Source organism: Cololabis saira, chromosome 6 (genome assembly GCF_033807715.1).
Source record: "Cololabis saira isolate AMF1-May2022 chromosome 6, fColSai1.1, whole genome shotgun sequence".
NCBI classification, from domain to species: Eukaryota; Metazoa; Chordata; class Actinopteri; order Beloniformes; family Belonidae; genus Cololabis; species Cololabis saira.
The window spans coordinates 12599527-12625639 of record NC_084592.1 but is presented as its reverse complement, the minus strand read 5'-3'; the positions used below and the strand labels follow the sequence as shown (position 1 = coordinate 12625639).

Genomic DNA, 26113 nt, shown 5'->3' with positions numbered 1-26113 from the left:
TTTATTTGTCATTTATCAAATAAGCAACGTTTTAGCATGTGTTTAGCGTGCTTAAGGCTCATCTCCTTTCTCATTTATCTCTGCAGCAGACCTGTGAATTGAAATGAGGCTGCAGAAGCCAAACCGTGATTGGCTGATTTGGGGACACACATTTTGCACAAACTACCAGAAATGAACACACTTCAAATGTTTCTCATCAGTTCCCATATTGTGGTTTCACTCACACAACTGTCACTGGTGACAAGTGAAAGACTCACTGATGTTGGAATTCCAGCTTGTCAACTTGGATAAATCCAGGAATAAGGAAGAGTAATGGAGATGACAACCTGGATCATTGGGTGTAAGTAATGCTGATCTTAGCTCTGCTACACTCAGACATCTCGCTGGAGACTTGGATGTAGTGGGAAATTAAATGCGTCACATTCTGTTTTCAAGTTTTTAACGGACATGATGTTTGAGCCTAGTACCAAACTCCAAATCTGGAGTACAGATGGAACCCGTCATCTGTCTGTGATATTTGCTGGAACGGCCCAGTTCCCATGTGGTGTTTTCCCAGTCAAATCTACATGGAGCTCTTCTTATTCACTGCAAACTGCTTTTGAACGGCACCAAAAGCAGCTCTGCTACTTTTCTCCAGCCTGAGCAAAACCAAATGGGTTCCAAGTTAACTTCCTGGTTGAAGCTAACCTGGAACTGAGAAGAGCTGCAGTTCATCACCTGACCAGTTGGGGCAGGTTTCAAGAGAGAGTTGTTAAAATGTCCAACTTTCCAGCAGAAACAAACGTATTTACAGCCCGGTTCAAAAACCTATTTTGCTCTCCATACCTGGATTTCAGATCCATAACAACAGTGAGGAGCTTTATTTCTATTTTTGTACCACACCAGTTGACTTTATATATATATAATAGCAATACATTTATTTTAACATGTGACAAACCTTTGATTGGTTGTCAGCTTAGCCAATGGCTAGTCATTATCACTTCCTCCTCAGTCATTGTCATGCTACAGAGTTTAGTGAAGCAATTAATAGTTTATACTAATCCAACATCAGCTAAACACAGAGGCTGTTTAAGATTTTGAAAAAAAAAACATGATATTCAGGTGCAAATATTTGCTGACAGCTCCACTGCTCCTCCAACATAGAAAGCTGAAGCAGCTATGGCTTACTCTGATGGACATGTGGTGGGCATGTTCCAGCCAGATGTTAGGTTCATACACTTAACATTAGTATCATCAAACTTTCTGGAGACAAAAAGAAAGACACAGCATGGTTAAATGACTTGCAGCAAGGAGAGCAGTCGAGACGTATAAATCTCAAACCTACTCTAACTCGTCTCTGCTGCTCCCCTGCTTTTATTCACTCTGGGCATGCCCTAGGTTTACATAGCTGACTGCGCCCCTAAAGGGAGGGGGAAAAGGGAGTGGTCGCAGTCAGTGGAAAGGTATAGATTGTTCTTGTTTAGCAACAAGAAGTTTCCTCTTCTCTGCAGATTTCTGCTTTATGCTGATAATCCGGAAACTTCTTGTGCAGCACTTTTTAATCACTTAACACAGCATTGTTTTATCAGTGCATCACAGGCGTAAGCAAATTATTATACGTTCTGTTAATAGCGAGCATGATAACTTACTACAATAATTCCAACACCTTGTTCTACCCATTTCCAACATGCCTGCATGAAGAGGAAAAAGAGGATTCAAAACCACTCTTCAGAAAATCTCAGAGCGATGTCACAGAGCGTTTGTACAGCAACCCATCATCCACTGTTATGATGCAATACCAAGGTTACTGTGTTTTGCTCCTAAAGGTAAAATTGTAATATTCCAAGGTTGAATCCTGATGACATATATGTTGGTAATATTTGTCCTTTACTAAGTGATAAAGCTATGAATCATTGCATTAGGTATGTTATACAGAGAGATATTGTTTCTAAACCTGCGGCAGCTTTCTATTGGAATAACTTATATAATGAGATAGATTGGAAAAACACATGGGTCTTATCAAGAAAATATATTATTAAAAACAAAGTAAGAGAGGTTACTTTTAAAATACTTCATAGATGCTATCCAGTCAAAACCAATCTTATTAAATATAAGATAAACATTGACACACTCTGTTCTTTTTGTGGTAATATGGATGAAACAATATCTACTAAAATAAAAACGGTCAAAATCATCCCCCTGTAAAACTGTTACCCCCCCCCTGCACCGTTCCCTTATGTCATTTCATCAATGAATGTGGTATTACTGCTATTTCAACATTTAGAGTCATCACCAGAAAAATAACACCAGAAAAATAACTTATTTGACAATTTTCACCTGTTTCAAGGAAATTTTCACTTGAAATAAGTAGAAAAATCTGCCAGTGGGAGAAGATTTATCTTTTCATTACAAGCAAAAATATCTTGTTCCACTGGCAGATTTTTCTACTTATTTCAAGTGAAAATCTACTTGAAACAGGTGAAAATTGTTGTTTTTTGCAGTGATGAGTCTTGTTTTAAGTGTAATGAGATTATTTTTACTAAAATGAGACATTTTAACTAGAAATAAGACAAATATTCTTGTTAAGATTTTGAGTTTTTGCAGTGATCCATTTTACTTATCCTGTGAAGGACAGAGTCATATTGATAAGTTCAGAAAAGTGTTTTTTATTGTTGTGTTTTGATGTATTTGATGTAAGCCCAGTGGATATTTAAAGCTTACAGAAGGCTGCATTTAACTGCTGCTATGTCATTCCTGCAGTATTTCTGCAGGTGTTTTGGTCAGTGCCATTATTTGTAATATATTATATTATTTGTAATCAGCACAAATTATCTGTCCCCATATGATAAAATCCACCATCCACCCTGATTTATTTTTACAACTCGAGAACTGCTTTTCTGTACAGGACTGTCTCAGAAAATTAGAATATTGTGATAAAGTTCTTTATTTTCTGTAATGCAATTAAAAAAAACTAAAATGTCATACATTCTGGATTCATTACAAATCAAATGAATATTGCAAGCATTTTATTATTTTAATATTGCTGATTATGGCTTACAGTTTAAGATTAAGATTCCCAGAATATTCTAATTTTTTGAGATAGGATATTTGAGTTTTCTTAAACTGTAAGCCATGATCAGCATTATTAAAATAATAAAAGGCTTGCAATATTTCAGTTGATTTGTAATGAATCCAGAATGTATGACATTTTGGTTTTTGTAATTGCAATACAGAAAATCACAATATTCTAATTTTCTAAAACAGTCCTGTAGATCCGTCAATAAAAAAAAAAAAATCATCCGCTGTTATGAGTAACTCATTATATTAACAGACGATCTTTGTAGTGCTGGGATTGTTGCTGACACCGGTAGTCATAATTTCCGTTGGAGTAATACATGGTCTCTACAGACGATCTCCGGCCCTGGTCCGTGACAGCAGAGCAACATCCGGGTCCTCTCACAGCTGTCAGAGCTCTCACCGGCCGGCGGTCCTGCTGCCCCCAGAGCTGCTTCTGTTACAAACTATTCAGATTCACCATCTACATTCTTCAAGAATGTTAATATGTTGTGATTACCCCGGAAGCGATGATTGAACCGCGCCCCGAGGGGACCGGACCGAGACCGGCGGGAGTCGTGCTGACCGCGGGCTGCCGAGCCGTGGTGGCCGGGCAGGAGGGAGGATGGAGCCGCGGCTAAGGGACGGACCGCCCTCCGTGCCCTGGATCCTGCTGCTCCCCCTGCTGCTGCTGGCGGTGTCAGCGGGCTGTCACGGTCCCTGCAAGCACCGAGCCCCGTCCCCCAGTGAGGTGAGCAGGTTAATATAATAATACACCCATGATGAGCAGCTGCCGACCGGAAATGTAATGATTATAACCGAGGGGCTGAGGTAGGGGGTAGGGGGTAGGGGGTAGGAGCTAGGAGATAGGAGATATGAGTTAGGAGTTAGGAGTTAGGGGCTAGGGACTAGGAGCTAGGAGCTAGGAGCTAGGAGCTAGGGGCTAGGAGCTAGGAGTTAGGAGTTAGGGGCTAGGGGCTAGGGGCTAGGAGTTAAGAGCTAGGGGCTAGGAACTAGGAACTAGGGACTAGGGACTAGGAGCTAGGGGCTAGGAGTTAAGAGCTAGGAACTAGGAACTAGGGACTAGGGGCTAGGGGCTAGGGGCTAGGAGTTAAGAGCTAGGGGCTAGGAACTAGGAACTAGGGACTAGGGACTAGGAGCTAGGGGCTAGGGGCTAGGAGTTAAGAGCTAGGGGCTAGGAACTAGGAACTAGGGGGTAGGAGCTAGGGGCTAGGGGCTAGGTAGCCAAGAAAGCTCTTGCTTTCCCCACTGTTAATGTTTCTTTTGTACTTCATATTCTGTGTTGCCATTTGTTCAGCATAATATTCATATTTTCGTGATCATGTCTTTATAGGTCAACAGTATTTTTTTTATTTTCATTCATGTTCTGCATGCAATTTTTATAATGTATTATTTTTTTTAATTTTATGATTTTCTATCCTCATAACTATATTGTTAAATGTTATTAGGTGGGGGCTCCTCATAAGCCTACTGGCTTGCTCGCTCCTCCCTGTTTCTTTTAAATGCACTTATTTGTGTGATGTTATTTTTATTGTATGTGCTAAATAAAACTAAACTTAAAACTAAACTAGGGGGCTAGGACCTATGGGCTAGAGGCTAGGAGATAGGAGCTAGGAGCTGGGATTTTCATATATGTACAGTTACGATACAATTACGATACAATTTTAAAGAGTTTATCTTTTGATTCTTATATCATTATTTTGCATGTCTACACTTTTTACTTGTTTTTTACTTTAATTGTTTTGCACTAAGCACAGGAGAAACTAATATTTCGTTATACAATGTATAATGACAATAAAAGACATTAAATTCAATATATCTAATTATCCTTTTTTTCCCTTTTTACATATTTGTGTATGTATTTATACCTTTATGTGATGGTTTCAACCATAAACTACGACAAGATCATCTGACTTCCAGTGTACCTTCACCAGCCACACCATTAGGTGCAGCTTGCTAGTATCTGGTTGAAACCCCTTTTGCCTCCAGAACTGACTTTTTTCTAAACAACTTTGATTGAAGAAGGATTTGGAAACAGGTTTTGGTCCAAATTGACATGATAATGTGACATGGTTGATGCAGATTTGTTGGCTACTCATCCATGATACAAATCACCCGTTCCACCATTTCCCAAAGGTTGGATTAAGATGGATCTTATGACTGTACAGGCAGGTGCAGTACAGTCATATTCAAGAAACTGCTGTGAGATGAGTTGAGCTATGTGACGTGCATTATCCTGTCTGAAGTAGCCATCAGAAAATAGGGACACCGGACATAAAGAGTCAGCAAGAATAACCGAGTAGGCTGTAGCTTTTAAAAGATGATCAGCTGTTACAAAGGCCCCAAAATATCACACGCATTACACCTCCATCAGCACCCTGAACCATTGGTACAAGGCAGGCTGGATCCACCATGTTTGGTTGTTTCTTACTCTACCACATATTTTACAGCTGAAACCCAGACTCATCAGACCAGGCAACATTACTCCAATCCTATACTGTTTAATTTTGGCGAGTCTGTGTAAACTGTAGCCTCAGTTTCCCATTCTCAGCTGACAAGAGTGGCACTGTGTGGCTTTCTGCTGCTGTAGCCATCTCTCCATCTGCTTCATGGTTCAGTGTGTAGTGCAGTCAGAGATGGTATTTTGCATACTTTGGTTGTAATGAGTGGTTTGTTGAGTTACTGTTGCCCTTCTTTCATCTCAAACCCGTTTGCCAATTGTCCTCTGATGTCAGCATGGCAACTGCCCCTCACTAAATGTTTTCCCTTTTTTTTAGATTATAAGCTCTAGATTTGCTTGTGTGTGGAAATCCCAGCAGATCAAAGGTCCTGAAATAGTCAGACCAACCCGTCTGGCATCAAGAATCATGCCATGTTCAAAGTCACTTAAATCAGGGGGCACGGTCTCACAGCAAGAAGGTCCTGGGTTCAATTCCTGCCGGGGACGCTGTGGGCGCTGAAGTGCGTGTTAGTTCCCCCATGACTTCAGTGCCCACAGACCCTGGGTGGGGTTGGTGAAAGGGTCTTTCTGTGTGGAGTTTGCATGTTCTCCCCGTGTTCCCCTGGGTAGCTAATGGGAGCTACCCTCACAAAAACATGCAACAGTCCTGGGCTATACATGCCCCCTCTGGCGTCAAATGGGGTGGGGAAGATCTGGCCGGAATAACGTGATCCTTCCACGCGCTACGTCCGGCCGGAGAAACCCCACCTTGTCTGGTGAAAAGAAGCGGCCTGCTCACTCATCAGGTTAAGGAGGAGACTTGAGCTCAGTGCAGGGCCCTCCCGGGGTTGGTAGAGGGAGCAATGCCCAGGACTGTTACTTAGGTAGGAGCACTGGGTGATGAAAATGGGAAAGAATCGGGGATAAAAATATATATTAAAAAAAAAAAAGTAATTTAAATCCCCTCCCTTCCCCGTTCTGATACTTGGTTTGCACATCAGCAAGTTTTCCTGTCACGTCATCATGTCTGAATAATGGATTGAGAGGCTGTCGTGTGAATGGCTGATGTATATATTTGCATTAACAAGCCTTTAAACAGGTGTACCTAATGATAAACGGTGACTGTATCTGCCAGTGGTTTCGGATTAGAAATCATGATATTATCTGTGGTAGGTGTGTTTAGTCAGAAGTGGCCCCTTCTGTCCGGTTCTCCTAGAGGGACCAATCATACTTTAGACATGTTAGAAAAGCTCACCTTTTTGGACATAGAAATAATTAATCCATTCATGTAAAGATAAGAATGTATTTAATTTTTGAGAACCCAACATTGTCTAACTTTGCCTGAAACCTTGGTCTTATAGTGTCTGTTGGCCTCCTTTAGGTTATCCATCGTGTTTACTTGAAGCCTGAACGTCTGAGTAAGAGGAGCTCCCCTGATGACTTGCAGCTCAAGATAAAGATCATCTATGACAAAAGTGTGGACCAGTAGGTTCTGTTGCAGTTCTTTGCATTCATTTACATAAACGGGTACAGTGTAAGGAAGCTCTGAGAAGTAAATATAAGCATTACCATGGAAGAGATGTTTTATGTTACAACTTTAAGGGTGCAGTCTGACATTTGATACAGCACATTTCTGATTCTGGTGCTGCTTGTGTCCAAATGCACCATGTATCTCTCAGCATTTTTCTTTCTTCCATAAGCTCATGTGCTTTTTCCCGACAGGCTTCCAGCAGACAAGAGGAGGCTGGTGAAGGTAAGAAGACGTCTGTTTTGTTAGAGTAACAGAAAAATAAACTGCACCTCTAAACCTCCTGACAGTGACACCACCGATGTCACCCCAAGACATGTGAAGGGATGTTTCAAGCTTGGGTTTGGATTTGTGACACCCAGTGTTCCCATCACTGCATCTGATCAGTTATCTCTTTCATACAAAGTGAACTAAAGGCAAAGAAACCAAATGCAGAAATGGTTCTTTTTTTTTTTTTACCCCCAAGATAACTTGCAGGTTAATTGTTCCACATTTACAGGAGAAACTGCCATAGTTCTTGTATTGCCTAAGCTGTTATACTTTCTTGTATCTGCTCATCCAGCCCCAGTGTGACACATCATGTTAAGATCAGGACTCTGAGGTCATGTATTCTGTTGCAATGTATATGGGAGGCAGAAATCCCTCCATGTTGGTGCTACTCATTGATAAAACTGTAGGACAAAGTATATCTTTTTGTGATCTCCCTTCAGCAAAGTTTACATCTTTCATTCTGCAGCTTGAGCACGTCTTCCTGGGCTTGAGTGTTCAACTGTCGCTGCAGTTGCTGGGTTCCAAACTTTGTGACGAGTTTTAAGTGCAACCCTAGCCAGCATGTATTTGTTGAGCTGCTGTGGTTGAACTGATTCCAGACTGTATTCCAGGGTGTTATGCTACCAGGTGTTGGTGTTTTCAGCAGTGTTACAGTCTGAGACGTTCCTCTGTGCTTGTTCCTCCGCAGGATAAGCTGTTTCCCCAGGCTATTGGCTACCTGGAAAGGGCCTTCAGTGTCAGACGCAGGGTGAGACCTATACTGCTCAGCAGGTATGTGACCTCTGCTCTCATCCGTATTTGAGAAGCCATTATCAGGAACTTTTTTTTTCACTTAAGAGTTTGCTGAATTTTACTTTTAAAGGGGACCTATTATGAAAATCACGTTTTCTCTTGCTTTAACATATATAAAGTGGTCTCCCCTCAGCCTGCCAACTCAGAGAAAGAGGAAAGCAACCAAATTCTGCAGTGTCTGTACAGCCGCCCGGATGATCCATTAGTGTGATGTGGATCTATGAGCCGTTTAGATTCTGCTCCCTTTCGTTACGTAACGATGGGAGCGATTTACAACGGATGGCCTCCGATGTGTGAAACCACGCCCACAACTAACTCCGGCCGGAGCTTCCACCATTTTTCCGTAGCGGTGTATCGCGTCATTCAGGCAGCCAATCAGCACAGAGCCTCATTATCATAGCCCTGCCCACTCAGAATCCTGCATAGATAATGAGGTTTGAGAATGGGAAGATAAAGACATGGCTCAGAGGCTGAATTTCTAATTTATTTAGCAATAACAATCAACAGCTTGTTCTTAAGACATTCAAAGCCTGTTTAAAATAGGTATTAGATGCCATAATAGGTCCCCTTTAAGTTCAGAATGATATTATAAACTTCTTTCATGTTGCACCAAACTAATTGTTTTCAAGCCCCCAAACTGAAAATGATGTTATTTCTCTCACTAAAATAGTTATTGATGTTCTCGAGTGGTCAGTCCCTGTAGGATTTAGCCTTCATCTTTACTTTGCAGTGGATGTATCCGCTTTTGGCACGATTTAAATGGCACTATATTTTTGAAATGACTGTTTTTATGCATAACAGAGGACAAAGCTAAAGCAGGAGAGGGACTCAGCATCTGTGTCTGTTATCTTTGTTGTTTCAGACAATGTGCAACCAACCAGTACTTGTGGAAGAGAGATGACCCTCACCGCTACTGCCAGGAGTCTTGTGCAGACGTTACTCGGTGTGGCCCCGTCACCGTGCCACACCACCACCTGCAGGTCAGGACGTGCCACAGGCACATTTATTACAGCGTTGCTGAGGACTAAAGAGTTCTTCCATTAGAGTTTGGTCTTTTTGTCTAATCGTGCTGGGTTTGTTCTTGTTTCAGCAATGTAAGGTGTGCAGTGAGTCTGGGAAGTCCTGCGGCCCGACGGGGCCCCCAGACGGCCCCGGGGTGGGGGGGTCGGACTTTGTGCTGTACGTCAGCGGCATCACCACGGAGCGCTGTGGGCAGGAGAACGTCGTGGCCTACGCTGCCTACTGCCAGCTAGAGGCAGAGCTGGACAGGTGGGACAGCACACGTACTGCAAACATTACAAGGATAAAATAAATCACTGATGTTCGTGTTTGTGTGTGTGTTTTCAGGCCCATTGCAGGTTATGCCAACTTGTGTCCTACCATGATCTCCTCTCAGCCTCGAGAGTTTGAAGGGATGCTGTCCACCGTCAAACATGAGATCATTCATGCTCTGGTAAAATACTTTATAACTGCAGTGAAAGGTTTATTAGAAACATCAAAGATGAACCAGTTTTGAAGCAACATTAGATTTTTTGTGTCTTTTTTGATGTAACTGACTGAGGTCTGGGCTCCTGCTAGGCCAATTTTGACTTTTTTCTCAACATTTTGACTTTTTTCTCGACATTTCGACTTTTTTCTCAAGATTGTACTTCAACATTAATCTTGACATTTCGACTTTTTTCTCGACATTTCGACTTTTTTCTCAAAGTGCATAATGAAAAAAAAATCTTCCCCCAGTTATAACTAATATAGAAACATGCAGCATGTGTTGCCTTCATTCTAAGGCTTATACAAGACTTTTCATTTTTTGCGGCTCCAGACATATTTGTTTTTTGTGTATTTGGTCCAATACGGCTCTTTCAACATTTTGGGTTGCCGACCCCTGCATTAGACCAAGGGTCGGCAACCCGCGGCTCCGGAGCCGGCGAGAAATGTAAGAAAAGAAAAATATCTGAAGAAAATCAAACATTCAATGATGCCTTTGGCAGATTAATTTTGCATTTACCTCTGATGAGAGTGGCCTACCAGTGTGCCTAATTTGTGGAGAAAAACTATCTAACCAGCCTTTGATTGGCTTTGTACTAAACATAGCTTTGTTTGTTTTTGATTTGTGGTGACTCAAGTTTTTGGCATATAATCTTTTTTTTTTTTTTAAAGAAATGGTTACACTTGCTATCCGATCTCAGAAGCCAGACTTCTGCATGTAATCAGTGACCAGTAACTGCCAGAAATGTATATCCATTTTAGGTGGCTAGGGATGAGGCCATATTTTAAAGTTCCATTGTTTAATATTTCTGCTGAGCCGTTGGAGGAAATTCAGCTTGGAATACAAATGTGTTTTCATGAGTGGAGAATCTCGTGTAAATAATTAGAATTGATTAGAATGAGCTGATTATTATCAGGATAAGCTCGAAGAACAAGAGTACTTCTAGCCAATAAATGCAAATAATGAAAGATGGAAAAGATGATTCACATGATTCACTGCAGCTGTATTGATCTGTCACTGTTTTTGTTTTGTTTTAATAAATCCATGATGAGTACACAGTGGAGGATAAATACACCAGCAAAATGGGAAAATATCTGTTTCCTAATGTTGTTTGTCTCTCTTTAATATTTTGTTGTCAAGATATGTTGTTTTATTGAATAAGGAAGGAGTGAAACGGTTTATAGGCTACACCACTCATCAGCTTTTTATGTTTGTTGCAAAATAACAGTGTGTCATAGCTTGAAAACGCTGATCCATAACTTGCATGACCTTCACCAAACATTTCCATCCATTTTTGGCGTGGTGAGGTTTGGGAATATTTGTGTATAAGGGTTGGAGATAGGAACATAGCCACTGAAGTTGTTTCTCTGTCCTCCAGGGGTTTTCAGCTGGTCTGTTCGCCTTCTACCATGACGACGAGGGCAAACCCCTGACGCCTCGCTTCGCTAGTGGCCTGCCTGCCTTTAATGAAAGGTGATTCACATGTGTCCCAAATGTTACCTGATAATGGTGTTCCCGTGTGTATAAAGGAATCACTTTTAATCAGATCCTATCCTCCACCTGTACACAAGTAAACATGCATCCCACCTTGTACAGTCAGCTGTCAGGTGAGTGACAGCGAGCAGATCCACCGATGCTTCTGTAAAATACATGCAGTGGCCTGAAATGCTTGATATCACTATGCAGACATGAAGATGTTTGGATTCATTTACTGGAGAATTGTCATATATAGCAGGTTTAATTTGATAGCATTTCAAGAAGTTCAGTTATATGATAGCATGATACGAGAAAGTTAAAGAGAAGATGATAGATTATATGGGATTGTAAAGATCTGATTACTAAAGAGACAAACTAAAGCTGTTGAACAGCAACTTTACTTTTTCTATATCCGTGTGTGTGTGTGTGTGTGTGTGTGTGTGTGTGTGTGTGTGTGTGTGTGTGTGTGTGTGTGTGTGTGTGTGTGTGTGTGTGTGTGTGTGTGTGTGTGTGTGTGTGTGTGTGTGTGTGTGTGTGTGTGTGTGTGTGTGTGTGTGTGTGTGTGTGTGTGTGTGTGTGTGTGTGTGTGTGTGTGTGTGTGTACCTTGCCATGTTAAAAAAAAAAAAAAACGCACACATCTTACCTCGCACAAAGCACGTTAAAGGTTTTATTTGTTTTAGCTGGTTTAAAAAACAACAATCTCCATTCAGAGATAATGATCATGAGTACAGTAGTCAACAAAGATGTGTGTTTGCTCACCCAATACGGAGCATGTCAGGGGACATTCTGCACCAAATACCAAGTTGTCTTGACATAAAAGGAAAAGAACACGTATTTGGGTGTTTTAAGTGCATAAAAATTCAAAAAATCTTAAAAATAACCCCAAAAAACCCCACAATGTCACTATTTGGTGCCACTTTATTCTGAAAACGTTTAGTTTATTTAAGAAAGACACTAGCTAATGTTCTGTGTAATCTAATGTTTTATATCCCACCTAGAAAGTACAACTTTTAATTGACATGTTTTGAGTATTTCCCAGTTTGAAGTTGATTATCCTGTTTTTCCGTTATTGGAGCTCAGAAAACTTACAGTGAACAAGTCGTCAGCGCTGCTCCTCTGTTTTAGTGTTAGAAAGCGTCTGAGTTTGTTCTGTAAGGACACGTCTGCAGGCACCGACAGCTTTACCTGATGCTAAACGTGTGTTTCAGCCTGGGTCTGTACCAGTGGAGCGACGCGGTGATCAGAAGGGTCACCAGACTGTGGGACATCAGGGGAGGGGTGATGGTGCGACACCAGGTGCACATCCTGGTCACGCCCCGCGTCGTGGTAAGAAGCTGATGACGGAGGTCACGCTGTTAATCCACAGTTTAACCCTTGTGCTGCCTTTGGGTCAAGGGAGGGTGGAGGGAGAAAAGAAGGAAGGAAGGAAAGAAGGAAGTAAGGAAGAAAGGAGAAAAGAAGGAAGGAAGTAGGAAAGGGAGTAAGGAAGGGAGAAAAGAAGGAAGTAAGGAAGAAAGGAGAAAAGAAGGAAGGAAGGAAGTAGGAAAGGGAGTAAGGAAGGGAGAAAAGGTGGAAGGGAAGAAAGAAGGAAGTAAGGAAGAAAGGAGAAAAGAAGGACGTAAGGAAGAAAGGAGAAAAGAAGGAAGGGAGTAGGAAAGGGAGTAAGGAAGGGGGAAAAGATGGAAGGGAGGAAAGAAGGAAGTAAGGAAGAAAGGAGAAAAGAAGGAAGTAGGAAAAGGGAGTAAGGAAGGGAGAAAAGATGGAAGGGAGGAAAGAAGGAAGTAAGGAAGAAAGGAGAAAAGAAGGAAGGAAGTAGGAAAGGGAGTAAGGAAGGGAGAAAAGGTGGAAGGGAAGAAAGAAGGACGTAAGGAAGAAAGGAGAAAAGAAGGAAGGAAGTAGGAAAGGGAGTAAGGAAGGGAGAAAAGGTGGAAGGGAAGAAAGAAGGACGTAAGGAAGAAAGGAGAAAAGAAGGAAGGAAGTAGGAAAGGGAGTAAGGAAGGGAGAAAAGGTGGAAGGAAGGGAGAAAGAAAGGAAAGAAGGGAGGGAGGAAGGAATGGAGAAAAGGAAAGAAAAAAGGGAGGGAAGAAGGAAGGAATGGATAAAATAAGGAAAGAAGGAAGGAAAAGCAAAGAAGGTAATAAAGGAACGAATGACGGAAGGGAGGTAGGAAGAAAAAGGAGTAAAGGAGGGTAAAAAAGGAGGAAAAGAGGAAAAGAAGAAGGAAGGAGAGAGCATGGCAGGAGGAAAGAAGGATAGAAGAATTGGGCCATTTTGACCCAAAGACATCACAAGGGTTAAAAAGTGATAGAGCTATGATGTCTAAGCAGCGATGCTTCAGCTGTGTGTTTGAGTGGGTTTAAATTCCTTGATTGAATTTTGTAATACCTGTCTTTTTTTTTAATAATCTCATTGATAATAATCTTTTATTGTTTTGTGTCATTTTGGTAGCTGAGGTTGTCTATTTGGTCTTAACTTAGCTCTATGTCTTTTCTTACCTAGGAGGAGGCACGGAGACACTTTAACTGCCCCATCCTGGAGGGGATGGAGCTGGAGAACCAGGGAGGACCTGGAACTGAACTCAACCACTGGGAGAAGAGACTCCTGGAGGTTCACACTTGACAGCTTTCCTGTAGAAAAATAGCGTTACTTTCTTTTGTTTGTTTTGTTTTACATTTGTTTTTATCTTTTTTTTATTCATTTTTTATTTCCTTTTCCCATCCTTCAGAATGAGGCCATGACGGGCTCCCACACCCAGAACCGGGTGTTCTCCCGGCTCACGCTGGCCATCATGGAGGACAGCGGCTGGTACCGGGCCAACTACAGCCTGGCTCAGAGGCTGGACTGGGGCCACGGCCTCGGCTGTGACTTCGTCATGAAGAGCTGCAAGTTCTGGATGGAGAGGCAGCGTCAGAGGTCACATCCACTCCCGTCAAAGTTCTCTTTGGATGATATTTTTAATCTTTTATTTTTTGGCTAAAAGCAAAACTCACATTTGATTTGAAAAAAAAAATTGTTGTCACAGACTGTCAACAAGTTCCCAGAAGTGTGTTTTATTTTGCTTGGCTAGATTTTCATTAACAAGCACTCATTCATGAAAAGTACCTAGTTTATTTTGCTTATATAATACTTTCAGACGTTTGGAGTTTGTCCTGCAGAAGAATCGGAGCAAGTGGTGCCTCACTTTACTCATGTCACACGTATTGTTCTTGTTGTTTCAGGCGACACCCTGTGACCCCGTACTGCGACACGGTGCGGGCGTCACCGCTGCAGCTGAGCTGCAGACAGGACCAGCTGGCTGTGGCTGTCTGCAACCTCCAGAAATACGCTGCGGAGCTGCCGCTGGAGTACCAGGTACACACACCCACGAGAGCTGGCCAGGGCTTTGGGACAACGCTAATAGAAGAAGAAGTGGATCTGAGGTTTAACCAGGACTTTTACTCTCGTTCTGACAAGCCCTGACAGGTGTAAACTACATGTTGTGTCACCTTGAAAGATGTCTGTCGGATCTGACATTAACAACATTACATTTTTTAATTTTTTTTAACCCTTGTGCTGTCTTCGGGTCAAGGAAGGAAGAATGAAAAGAAGGAAAGAAAGAAGGAAGGCAGGAAGGAAGGCAGGAAGGAAGGAAGGAAGGAAGGAAGGAAGGAAGGAAGGAAGGAAGGAAGGAAGGAAGGAAGGAAGGAAGGAAGGAAGGAAGGAAGGAAGGAAGGAAGGAAGGAAGGAAGGAAGGAAGGAAGGAAGGAAGGAAGGAAGGAAGGAAGGAAGGAAGGAAGGAAGGAAGGAAGGAAGGAAGGAAGGAAAGAAGGATTGAAGGAAGGGAGAAAAGAAGGATTGAAGGAAGGGAGAAAACAAGGAAGGAAGGAGAGGAAGGAAGGAAGGAAGGAAGGGAGGGAGAAAAGAGGAAGGGAAGAAGGAAGGAGAGAGCAGGAGGAAAGAAGGATAGGAGAATTAGGTAATTTTGACCCGAAGACAGTACAAGGGTTAAAGTAACATAATGGCCACTAAAACAAGCTGAATGCAGCTGAATGAATAAAGTCTTTGTACAAACTAACATCGACTGCATAGAGTGACATAACTGAACAGTAATAGATGGCAGAGGCTGCATATCATGTGCTCTCCTAGGTTTATATTTGTTTGCCTTTGTGAGATTCCTGACCTCGGGCATGCTCACTAGGGTGACCTAACAAGTACTGAATTCAGTTTCTCGTGTGCCTGTGAAGGTATTTTTGATCATAAATGTAGAACAAATGGGTATTTATGAGAATACTACTGTGTATTCAAAGTGAAAAACAGAGCATGCTTCTAGGTGATTAAATCATCATGATGTTCTTACTTCAGAAGAAAAGCTGGATTTTTCTCATTGATGTTTTTACTGTTGATACATTTACTAAAAAAAAAAACAAAGAAAAAAGGACTGGACATTAATTTCTCATCCGGGAAAAAAACAACACAGATTTATCCGTGCATACACTTAAACGTGTAATTATTAACAATTATTAAGAATACTTGTACTATAAGAAATAAAACATAAAGGGAATAAAATGAACCAAAAGTTGATCAGATGAGTCAATAATTATTATTTTTTTTTTTTTAATGTTGTGTAAAGAATGTTCTAGCTTAAGTATATCTGTGTTTGTTTCTATGTTTCAGTATTTTGATTGGATCCCGGACATGGCTGCAGATCAGCTGTCATACTTCGGGGGCGCCATGGAGCTTGCTGACTACTGTCCCTTCAGCCAGGAGTTCAGCTGGCACCTGAGTGGAGAATACCAGAGAAACTCGTACTGCAGGGTGTCTGAGAACCAGCCAGGTACCTTCCTGCTTCTACCATTACCACAAAACTGTCAGGAATCTAATGCCTTTTAAAAGGGAAGGCAAGAATCATAACTTTGCTATTGATATAGCTCAGTCCTTTATCAGTGACGTAGATCTGATTTGTATTTCTCATCCTTGCCTGGTGATGGATACTTGCTTGCTGTTTGGGAGCATTGTAGTTATTTTTTAAATGTGCCTCATATGTGATGAGGGTGAAGAGAAGTGGTTCAACCATCCAGGAAGCACTTTGCTTGTAACATACTGATAGCTTTTAATGTTGCCCTATTCTGCTATCTGTACTCTGCTATCTGTACTCTACAGTTTAAGCCTGGTTTATACTTCTGCGTAGCATCGATGCACGTAGGTTACGCATGGCGCCAAGGCCGTCTCTGGCGTTTACACATCTCCTTTATTGTTTGCGTTTGCTGTGTAATTACACCAGTGTTGGTTCTTTTTCTGCAGCACCAGAGCTTCCTTTTATTTATTTTCTGTATGTCGGTCAGACATGGCAACTGAGCAAGTAAAGCATATTTTATGCAAGTTGTAGCTGATAAATGTTGAGCATCAGTTGATTTTGAAGACGGTGCAGCAAATGATCCTCTTACCCAACTTGAAACCAACAAAGAAGCATCAGGAAATCCCCAAAAAAGCCTAAGAAATCTACCAATCATGTTTCTTACGGCCCGCATTGAAGCAGGCTCTGCATTGTGACACCATCAGTTCAACAGAGAAACTTCAATGAGGCTACGCTGTAGCTACGGCGTGGGTATAAACCCGATGGTGTAGGTTAACATGCAGCCTGACGTGCCGCTCTCTTCAGATGTGAAGCCTGATTTAGGCTCTGACAGCGTTGCAACGCAGAGCCTCTCTACTTTATTTTACATACAGGAAGTAAACAAAAGGAAAGTGAGCGCTGAGAGCTCCGGTGCTGCAGTAAGAGAACCTGCACTGCCTATCGGTTGGTGGAGCAATTATTTCATTTCATTTCATTTTATTCTTTATTTAAATCAAAAAATAAAACAAACAATTCAATACAAATACAAATTCAAATGTTCATAAATTGTGAATGAAAATGGAGCAGAAAGAAGAAAAATCTTATCTAATCTGCCCCTTTTTCCAAGAAATAAATTCACAAATAACATAAATTAAAAATAAAAAAAAAACAACAACTAAGTAAATAAAAAAATAAAATAAAATTACCATGGTCTATGGGTATGTCAAACTTAACTAACATATTTCATTATATTTACTTAACATAGAGGCTTTAATTGCTCTTTTGAATGTAATGTTTGATTTTGATTCTTTGTTTTCTTTATTCAGATTGTTCCATAAACTGATTCCTTTCACAGAAACACAACGTTCCATCAGTTTTGTCCTGAATCTTGGTTTTAAAAAAATCTCTGTTCCTTTTAAGTTATACTTGCTTTCTCTTTTTTCAAATCTTTTCTGAATGTTGATTGGTAAAGTTTTTTTATGAGCTTTAAACATAATTTGCAGAATACTATAGTCTACTAGTTCATGAAATTTCAACAATTTTAACTGAAGAAATAATGGATTTGTTGGATCTTTATATCGTTTTCTACTGATTATTCTTATGGCTCTTTTTTGCTGAATGAAAATTGATTGAATATATGTTTTACAGGCATATCCTCAAACTTCAACACAGTAGGTCAGATATGGAACAATCAGAGTGTTATAGGGCAACTTAAACGATAAAGTGTAAACGCCAGAGAGGACGTCGGTGCCGTGTGTAGCCTACCTACGTAACTGCTATGCAGATGTATAAATCCAGCTTTGTCAAAGTCAAACGTCCTCATCCCTTCACCTCTCCGCGGGATGCCGCAAAGCCATGTGGAGGAAATCCTCTTAATCCACTGTCTCTTTAGCAGACAGAGTGACTGTGGGGTTTGTCTCCATTTAGTCGTACAGTGTCCTGCGTCTTCTAGACCATCTGATCCATGGGGATTGTTCTCTGTTGTGCTTCCATGCTGGTGCGATAAGCCACCAACTGCTTTGAGAGCAGGGGCATACCGCTTTAAAGAGCGTCTCCTCTCCTAACGTCCTTAAACTTTATAGCCCCTTTCACACAGCCAGTTCGAGGCGGGAACGTTGCGCCTTTAAGCCGCCTCGCTGTTCTGTGTGAAAGTCACGGAGGCGGAATGGGGGGGGCCAAGTGGCCCCACCAATAAGCCGGCAGCGGAGGTAGTCACAGAGCCGAAACGGGGTCTGTGTGAATGACACAGCCGGCATGCCGCTGACATGACGGTCGGACTGACGCTGTCGTCACGCCTCTGATTGCGGAACGCCGGCATGCTGTGTGAAATTACAGATGGGAGCGGCGTTATGCCGGCGTTGTATGGTTCTGTGTGAACCAACAAAGGCGGCGTATTGGCAGGACTTCTTTACACCAATATTGCGGAATCTCTGTGTGAAAGGGGCTAATGAGTATGCCCTAGCAGGGGCGTCAATTGGGCACAGCGGGACACAGACGATGCAGCGTCTAAATAACACATTATTGCCGCGAAACTCGTTCATTTCTTTTATGAATCACTAGATCTGCTTCTGGGCATCTTCCAGGACCTGTTGTCTGCATCCGGGGCTGTGTGTGTAACAAATAAATCAGTTTGTAAACAAGACCTCTGACCTGCATGACGTCATCTCTGTGCGCGCATCCCGGAAAGACAAAACGGTACAAAACGGTACAAAACGGTAAGGACATCCATCATATTCAAAGCCGTCGTCCACAACCTCAGAATTTGACAAATATTCAGACATGTTTCAAATAACTAACAGTAAACTAACAGTAGCGAACTCCAGCTGTACACAGAGCTGTGTCTGCGATGCGCGCACAGAGATGGCGCTACCATTATATGGATAAGTGGTTCGCACAAAACTCCTAATATCTTCCGAAGGACTCCAAATGACACCAAACTTTTCTGGGTGAGTATACGACCATAAAAAATGCCAGAAATAAGGTCCAGGGTGTAAAAAACTAAACTTTCCCTTTAATACATATAGAATAACTACAAATGCAAATCAGAAAAACATGATCAATTTCACTAGTTATTATACACTGCAAAAACTCAAAATCTTAACAAGAATATTTGTCTTATTTCTAGTTAAAATGTGAAATTTTTAGTAAAAAAAATCTCATTACATTTAAGACAAGACTCCAAAACAACCATGTTCACCTGTTTCAAGTGGATTTTCACTTAAAATAAGTGGAAAAATCTGCCAGTGGAACAAGATTTTTTTGCTTGTAATGAGAAGATAAATCTTGTCCCACTGGCAGATTTTTCTACTTATTTCAAGTGAAAATTTACTTGAAAATGGTCAAATAACAAGTTATTTTTCTGGTGATGACTCTTGTTTTAACTGTAAAAAGATTTTTTGACTAAAAATGAGACATTTTAACCAGAAATAAGACAAATATAATAAGATTTTGAGTTTTTGCAGTGAGTGAGACTGCATTTGAAAAAGTTCCAATTTTCTTGACCACACATAAGCTCCATAGCAGATTTCTGTGATGAGTATTTGCTGGACGTGTTGATTGATACTCTAGTTAAGTTCTGTGACTCTGTGAACTTTGCCATACCTTAGCTTCCACTGAATTGACGCCACTGTGCCCTAGTGAGTCCTTGTGAGCCGGTTTGGAGAAAAAACAACCGATAAATGACTAAATGCAGTTCCAAAGTTATTCTATTGAGCTGTGGATATCATCTGTTTTGAGCAGCTGTTCGTGCTGTTGACGCTGATGCCGTGTGTGTGATGTGTGAACTTTTTGTGGGTGGTTTCAGACTGGTGGAGGAATTACGGAGCAGAGCAGTACGGGCCGGACTCCGTGTGTCTGTACCAGAAGTCAGCGTTTGTGATGGAGCAGTGCACCCGGAAGATGACGTACCCGGACTGGGGCTCCGGCTGCTACAAGGTTTCTGACAGTCTCATGTGTAACGTGTTACTGAATGAGCCCACTTAAGCCCAGGTTCAGCACAGGAGATGTGCTCTAAATCTTAAGAATGTAGCACATTTCCTCTCCCTGAAGATTGCTCCTGGTTTGGGAGTTGGTGAAAGCACCACTACTCTGGCCCCGTGCATATTTATAGTTGGCACTCAGTTTAGCTGGGAATCAGCTTAACCTGCTTTCTTTTCGGGACTCTGCAATCACATTCAACTTTGAACAAAGCTGCAGATTAAATTCAAAATGTCACAGTTTAGGTAACATGTTAAAGTGCAGTTCAGTTGGCCACATGCTAATCAGCAGTTCTGCTGGCTAAGAGTTTTTCAAACCAATCTTGTGAAACCCCCCAATGTTAAACCAGACCATGATTTGTCAACTTGTAGTAAGTAAGTCAATTCTACTTATATAGCACCTTTCACAGACAACAGAATGTCACAAGGTGCTTCACAAAAATAAAACATCAATAATAAATTAAAGCTGCAAGCAGCGATGAACAGGCCCTCGCGCGCAATTTTCACCAATTGAGGTCAAGGACTCAAAACCGGGTCCGATGACACCACCCACAATTCTCTATGTCAAACCATTCAAAAGTTATAGCAGAATCACATATCAGCCAATCAGCTACTAGTATCACTTCCTGTTTAGCGTTGAAGTTTGACGCGGCGCCACGACCACGCCATTTCATGAAAACTCATGATTTTGATAACTTTTCATCGTTAACGTCTTTTGTGTCTCCTGAGCGAGTTTTATGTCGAACGGAACATCCTGCTAGGAGGAGTTTGTTAAAGTACGACACGTGAAAATGGCATAAAATTGCGCCAAAATGACACGATTAATTCAAAATGGCCGACTTCCTGTTCGGTTTCGGCCATAGCACCAAGAAACTTTTCTTTAAGTTGCGACATGATACAGGTGTGTACCGATTTTCGTGTAGCTATCTCAAACGGTATTGTGGGGCTTGAGGCACAAAATCTTCTAGGGGGCGCTGTTGAGCCATTAGGCCACGCCCCTTTTTGACACCATTAGAATATGTAATTTTTGCCACATGGGACGTGCGTGCCAAGTTTCACAACTTTTCGAGTAAGTTATGCGCCTCAAAAACGCAATTGTTTTCAGATAAAATAAGAAAAATAATAATCGTACCGATTTCAATAGGGCTTTGCACAAGCCTTGTTGGTGCTCGGTCACTAATAAAAGGAGCGATCTCCACGCTCTCCTTAAGCGGGTACGAGGGACCTCGAGCAGGCTCTGGTCACATGACCTCAGCCGCTGAGACGGAGTGTAAGGGATAGTAGGTCCTTGATGCAGGAGGGGGCCTGACCACGCAGAGCTCTAAAAGTCAGGACCAAGATTTTAAAATTAAAACGAAAAGGGACAGGGGGAGCTAGTGAAGAGTTTTTAAAATTGGGGTGATGTGAGCCCTTCTATTAGAGCAGGTCAGCAGCTCTGCTGCAGAATTTTAGACTTGCTGAAGACGAGACAGTTCTTTCTTGTTTAAGCAAGAAAACAAACTGTTACAGTAATCTGAACGAAATGACACAAAAGCATGAATAATTACCTCCAGATCATTTTTGGAAACAACTTTTCTTAGTTTAGAGATATTCCTTAAACAGTAAAAACAGTTTACCTCATCAGCTGTTTGGAGTGGTAACCTTGTAACCAACAAAAAGGTTTTGCATCCTCAAAACCTGTGCTTCATTTTAAACTAACACATAATATGGATTGTTTTGTACACATGTAAACTTTTGGCTTGATGCTTGAAGATGTGAAGCTCATTCAGTCGTCTGAATAATCAAGTGGTCGTGTGATTTCTCTCCAACAAATGGATGCAAAATCAGCATAATGAATCAGCTGACATTTGTATTTTATAAACATATAGACAGGGTTTGAGAGATCCAGCGAGCGTAGCATTTAACTGAAAAAGCAGATGTTCACTGATGATCCCGACAGGCGATCATTCTGAATGTGTTTATGTGCTAAACACGCGTCTATTATATTATATTGAATAACTTTCAAAAGGACGTCTGCATGGAACAGAGGTAACGGTGCGCCGTGTTGTTGCTGCGCTCTCCCCGTGCAGGTGGTGTGCTCCGCTCAGGGCCTGACGGTGTACGTTCAGGATCGCTCCTTCCGGTGCGTCCACAAGGGTCAGCTGCTCAGCGTCAGCGTCCGCTTGAAGGACTGGGTTTACAACGGCGTCCTGATGTGCCCCGCCTGCACCGACTTCTGCGACGACTGCGCTCTCCCCCACCAGCTCCCGCCTGTCAACACCTCCAGGAGCAACCCCCTCGGTCAGTGCTGCTCACACCAGAGATCCATCCCTTTATTACTTATGGTGCTTTTCCACTAGTACCTACTAGAGGTGTAACGATACACTAATCTCACGATTACGATACGATATTATAGCAGTATTTTTTTAACAACCTTGAATGAGGAACATATGACTGGAAAAAATTGTCTTTTATTTGAAAGACATAAAATACAAAACAATATTGTTACAGTTTGTAATGCTTTATAACTGTTTAAGTTTTAAAGAGAAAGCCAGGCCAACCATTTTCCACGAACTGAACTAAAAGTAAATGTCAGGTTTGCATTATGCATCTTCAGTTTCATACAAGTACAAATATTTTTCCACAAACTGAATAGTTTCTCTCATGTATGATTTGACTTTTTTCTTTTCCAGAAATTTAACAACTAAAATTAAATAAATAAATAAATAAAATAAATAAAAGTAAATGAATACATACAATTTTACATCATAAAAAAGATTGATTCATGCTCACCTTATAAGTGTAAGAGGAGATTTTTTTTTGTTAAGAAGGTTATTTTGGTAATTCAGGGTTCATTATTTTATATATACATTCTTTATATTCTGATGTAAGGGACTATAATTTCTAGTCAACACAATAGATTAATATTAATAAACCCAATATCGCAATACAGTTTGTCACCTCCACGACACGTATCGTGAAGTTTTTGTATCGTGAAATTTCGTGGCACGATATATTGTTACACCCCTAGCACCTACTCAGCCCGACTCGACTCGCCTCCACTCGGTTTGGTTCTTTCCCACTAGGGGTCTAACGTGCCGAGTAGATACTTTTCTGTATCTACTCTGCCAAGGTTCTAAGGGCTGAGTCGGCTGTATCTGACGTCATCACACTACAGGCCACGACTGGTCGGGGGGGTTGGCCAATCAGATGTCTGAGTCAGGATGTGACATCATTTCAAGAGCGACTTGTGGCTTTTTGTTCATTTTTTTCGAAGAACAATGGCAGCACAGAAATGTTCCGTAGTCAAATTCTGAGGTGGAGACCTTCTTAAACCTGGTGGTGAGGAAAATATCCAGAGAGAGCTAGATGGGGCCACGAGGAATGAAAACATCTACCAGGAGCTTTCTCAGTCCACGTCTGCTCAAGGCTGCAAACGTCACAGCAGCTCCAACCTCCTACTTCTGATCTGGGTATTGAAAAGAAACGAGGGCAAGACGTGTCGTGTCGGGCTGAGTAGGTACTAGTGTAAAAGCGCCATTAGACACATGCAGAATGAGCTATTATCTTGTGTCTATACGTGTGTGCGGTTCAGTACAATCTAGTGGCAGTTAACACTTCTTTTGGGTCTTGTTTGATTTTTAGATCCGTGCTCCAGCTCTCCAGGTTTGGCCATCACTCTGTGGCTCCTTCTGCTCAATTTGCTCCCTCTAGTGGCTGGACTGCTGCTCTGCCACTGCAGCTGATACACACACACACACAACACACACACACACACACACACACACACACACACACACACACACACACACACACACACACACACACACACACACACACACACACACACACACACACACTTGCACACTAAGGTAGCTGAACTTTCTTCTGTACTGTAATCCTCTGAGGATTTGGCCTGGACACTTTTCTCCTTCTATGTTTTGTTTTGCTTTATCTTGAAAAAGCTCTTTGTGTTTTTTATTCCTGATGTATGTTTTTTTATCCCTTCTTTCATTCATCGGGCATTTGTTTGTTCTCCCATTTTTCTTTCTTTCCCTTTCTTAAGTTCATTTTGTGGTCATCACACAGCTGTAACTGCATTTCTCGGTACTGTCGGAGGTCCGTTTTCCTGAAGCTCCATTTAGGTGCTAATTATGTTTACATGCACTTCAGTAACCAGATTACAGTCTCTTAGAAAGGAGAATGCTGGTCACAATAATCAGGGAGGGTAATTAGAGACGCCTGATTTACCCAAGTAGACTTGAATGCCGTGTGTGTAGGTGTCCAAAAGCAAACAAGTAATCAGTGACACGGATCAGCAAATCCATCGATATTGATCATGATCAGTTGGGAGGAGGAGATTGAGGAAAAATACCTTGGTAAATGAAGTTGTTTTCTTTAGCAGATGTGGTAGATTATGCATGAATTTAAAATCTTTTTGAATATCATTTAGACTTAGCTGGACTGTATTTGACTTGGTAGATTTGAGTGTTTGCTGTGTAAATTGTGTTAAATTAGCATTATAATACTGTATGGTACTAAAAAAGTGAAAAAGATCAATATTTCTGAGATATTTCTGCAGAAAGATTTGCTACAGTCCATGTTATTTTAGTTGTTAATGGTTTTTACTTTTTTGAGGAACAAAAGAACTGATAACCCTACTGACAGCCGTTGGTGCGGCGCCTGTAACGTGAATGTGTCTCATGATCAAAGGTTTAAACAGAAACTCCTGACAGTTGGAGGCGGTTTGAGAGGAAGATGCTGAGCCTCCTGAACAAAGGGGCCCAGATTAGGGAACGAGAGCAGACGAGGGGCAGGAAGTGTCGCTAGCTTTACTGAGATGATGATAAACCGTAGTTGTAAAACAACTGACAAGGAGCAAAAGAAAAATCCCAGAATGTGCTGCGACCGCCTTCAAAACATCAACAGTCCAAGAAAGCCAGTTGCTTTTCTAAGCGAAGGGTGTGTAAGTGATGGACTAGCCGTCGCTCATCTGAAAGCCTTTGAAGAGAGTAAATCCAGTCTCAGCTGGTGCAGATTAATGATGCAGCTCAATAGGCTCGAGGGCAGGAGATGATGAGATTCCTCCTGCACCTCCGACAGACTCTGCAGACGGACTGCTGTGTTTTCATCCCCGTGTGATTACGTTACAGAAAACAGTGCTCACACCTGGATCCAAAAAACTCAAACCAGGTGTTTTGGCATTTTTTAAAGATGATGAGGGTCATCTTCTATTCGGGTCAGTTTGGTCCCAATGTTACGACGGAGTATTAGGGCCAAACTAAGACAAAAAAGTACGAGAATAAAGTCATAATATAATGAGAATAAAGTCGTAAAATTACGAGAATAAAGTCATAATGTTGCAGGAATAAAGTCGTAATAGAATAAAGTCGTAACATTACGAGAATAAAGTCGTAACATTACGAGAATAAAGTCGTAACGTTACGAGAATAAAGTCGTAATATTAGGAGAATAAAGTCGTAACATTACGAGAATAAAGTCGTAATTTATGAGAATAAAGTCGTAATATTACAAGAATAAAGTGTTAATTTATGAGAACTCTAACAGGAAGAGCATCTTCTCCCTGTGTTAAGATGTTAAATATTGAGCACCTTGTGAAGTTATATTTATAATATATTTAATATTACAATTTTATTCTGGTAATATTACAACTTTAGTCTCAAAATATTACGACTTTATTCTCGCAACATTATGACTTTATTCTCGTAATATTACGACTTTATTCTCGCAACATTATGACTTTATTCTCGTAGTTTTACGACTTTATTCTCATATTATTATGACTTTATTTTCGTAATTTCAATTTTTTTTTCTTAGTTTGGCCCTAATACTCCGTCGTACAATGTTCATTTAGGCAATTGAATGAAAATTAGTCCAGTTTTTTAAGACCGAAGTTGTGTTTGAAGTTGGGTTGTATTCTTGTTAAAGTTTTCCTTTCTGTAGCGTATATGGGCGTGTTTGAGCAGTACAGAGTAGTGCTGCGGCAGTGATTTGGCTACTTTAGTGCATGAAAACAGTGACGGCTGTTCATTCAAATGTGGAGTGTGAACGGATCATTTCCTTTTCCTGTATGCAGCTGAACCGTCTTCACTCCCTCAGGATTCTACTCATTTTCTGTCTCTTCATCTCCGGATCACCAGGCTTCACAAAGCTCATCTATCACAGGCATACGGCGATCAAAAGAACTTGTTCCGCTTATTTTTGTTTGTTTTGACGGCTGCCCGCCATATCCAAACAAGCCAAATATGAACCAGGGGGAACCTGAAAAAGTCATGTGGT

At 41.3% G+C, this 26113-nt stretch overlaps 1 protein-coding gene across 1 annotated transcript; it reads left to right on the top strand.

Annotated features, from left to right (window-relative positions):
- The first annotated feature begins 3450 nt into the window (after positions 1-3450).
- On the top strand, positions 3451-25197 carry lmln (leishmanolysin-like (metallopeptidase M8 family)). Its single transcript, XM_061724396.1, has 16 exons — positions 3451-3784; positions 6876-6979; positions 7217-7247; positions 7981-8063; positions 8947-9064; positions 9175-9353; positions 9432-9537; positions 10949-11043; positions 12256-12373; positions 13547-13654; positions 13773-13960; positions 14266-14398; positions 15701-15860; positions 19663-19793; positions 21904-22114; positions 23459-25197. The coding sequence occupies exons 1-16, from the start codon at positions 3659-3661 to the stop codon at positions 23557-23559; spliced, it is 1992 nt and encodes a 663-aa protein (XP_061580380.1). The 5' UTR covers positions 3451-3658; the 3' UTR covers positions 23560-25197.
- The last annotated feature ends 916 nt before the right edge of the window (positions 25198-26113 follow it).

Excerpts from the sequence above, each read along its gene's own strand:
- lmln (XM_061724396.1), top strand. The coding sequence starts at position 3,659 with ATGGAGCCGCGGCTAAGGGACGGACCGCCCTCCGTGCCCTGGATCCTG. Across the intron at positions 7,248-7,980 it reads ACAAGAGGAGGCTGGTGAAG|GATAAGCTGTTTCCCCAGGC; the intron begins GTAAGAAGACGT and ends GTTCCTCCGCAG. Across the intron at positions 15,861-19,662 it reads GGTGTCTGAGAACCAGCCAG|ACTGGTGGAGGAATTACGGA; the intron begins GTACCTTCCTGC and ends GGGTGGTTTCAG.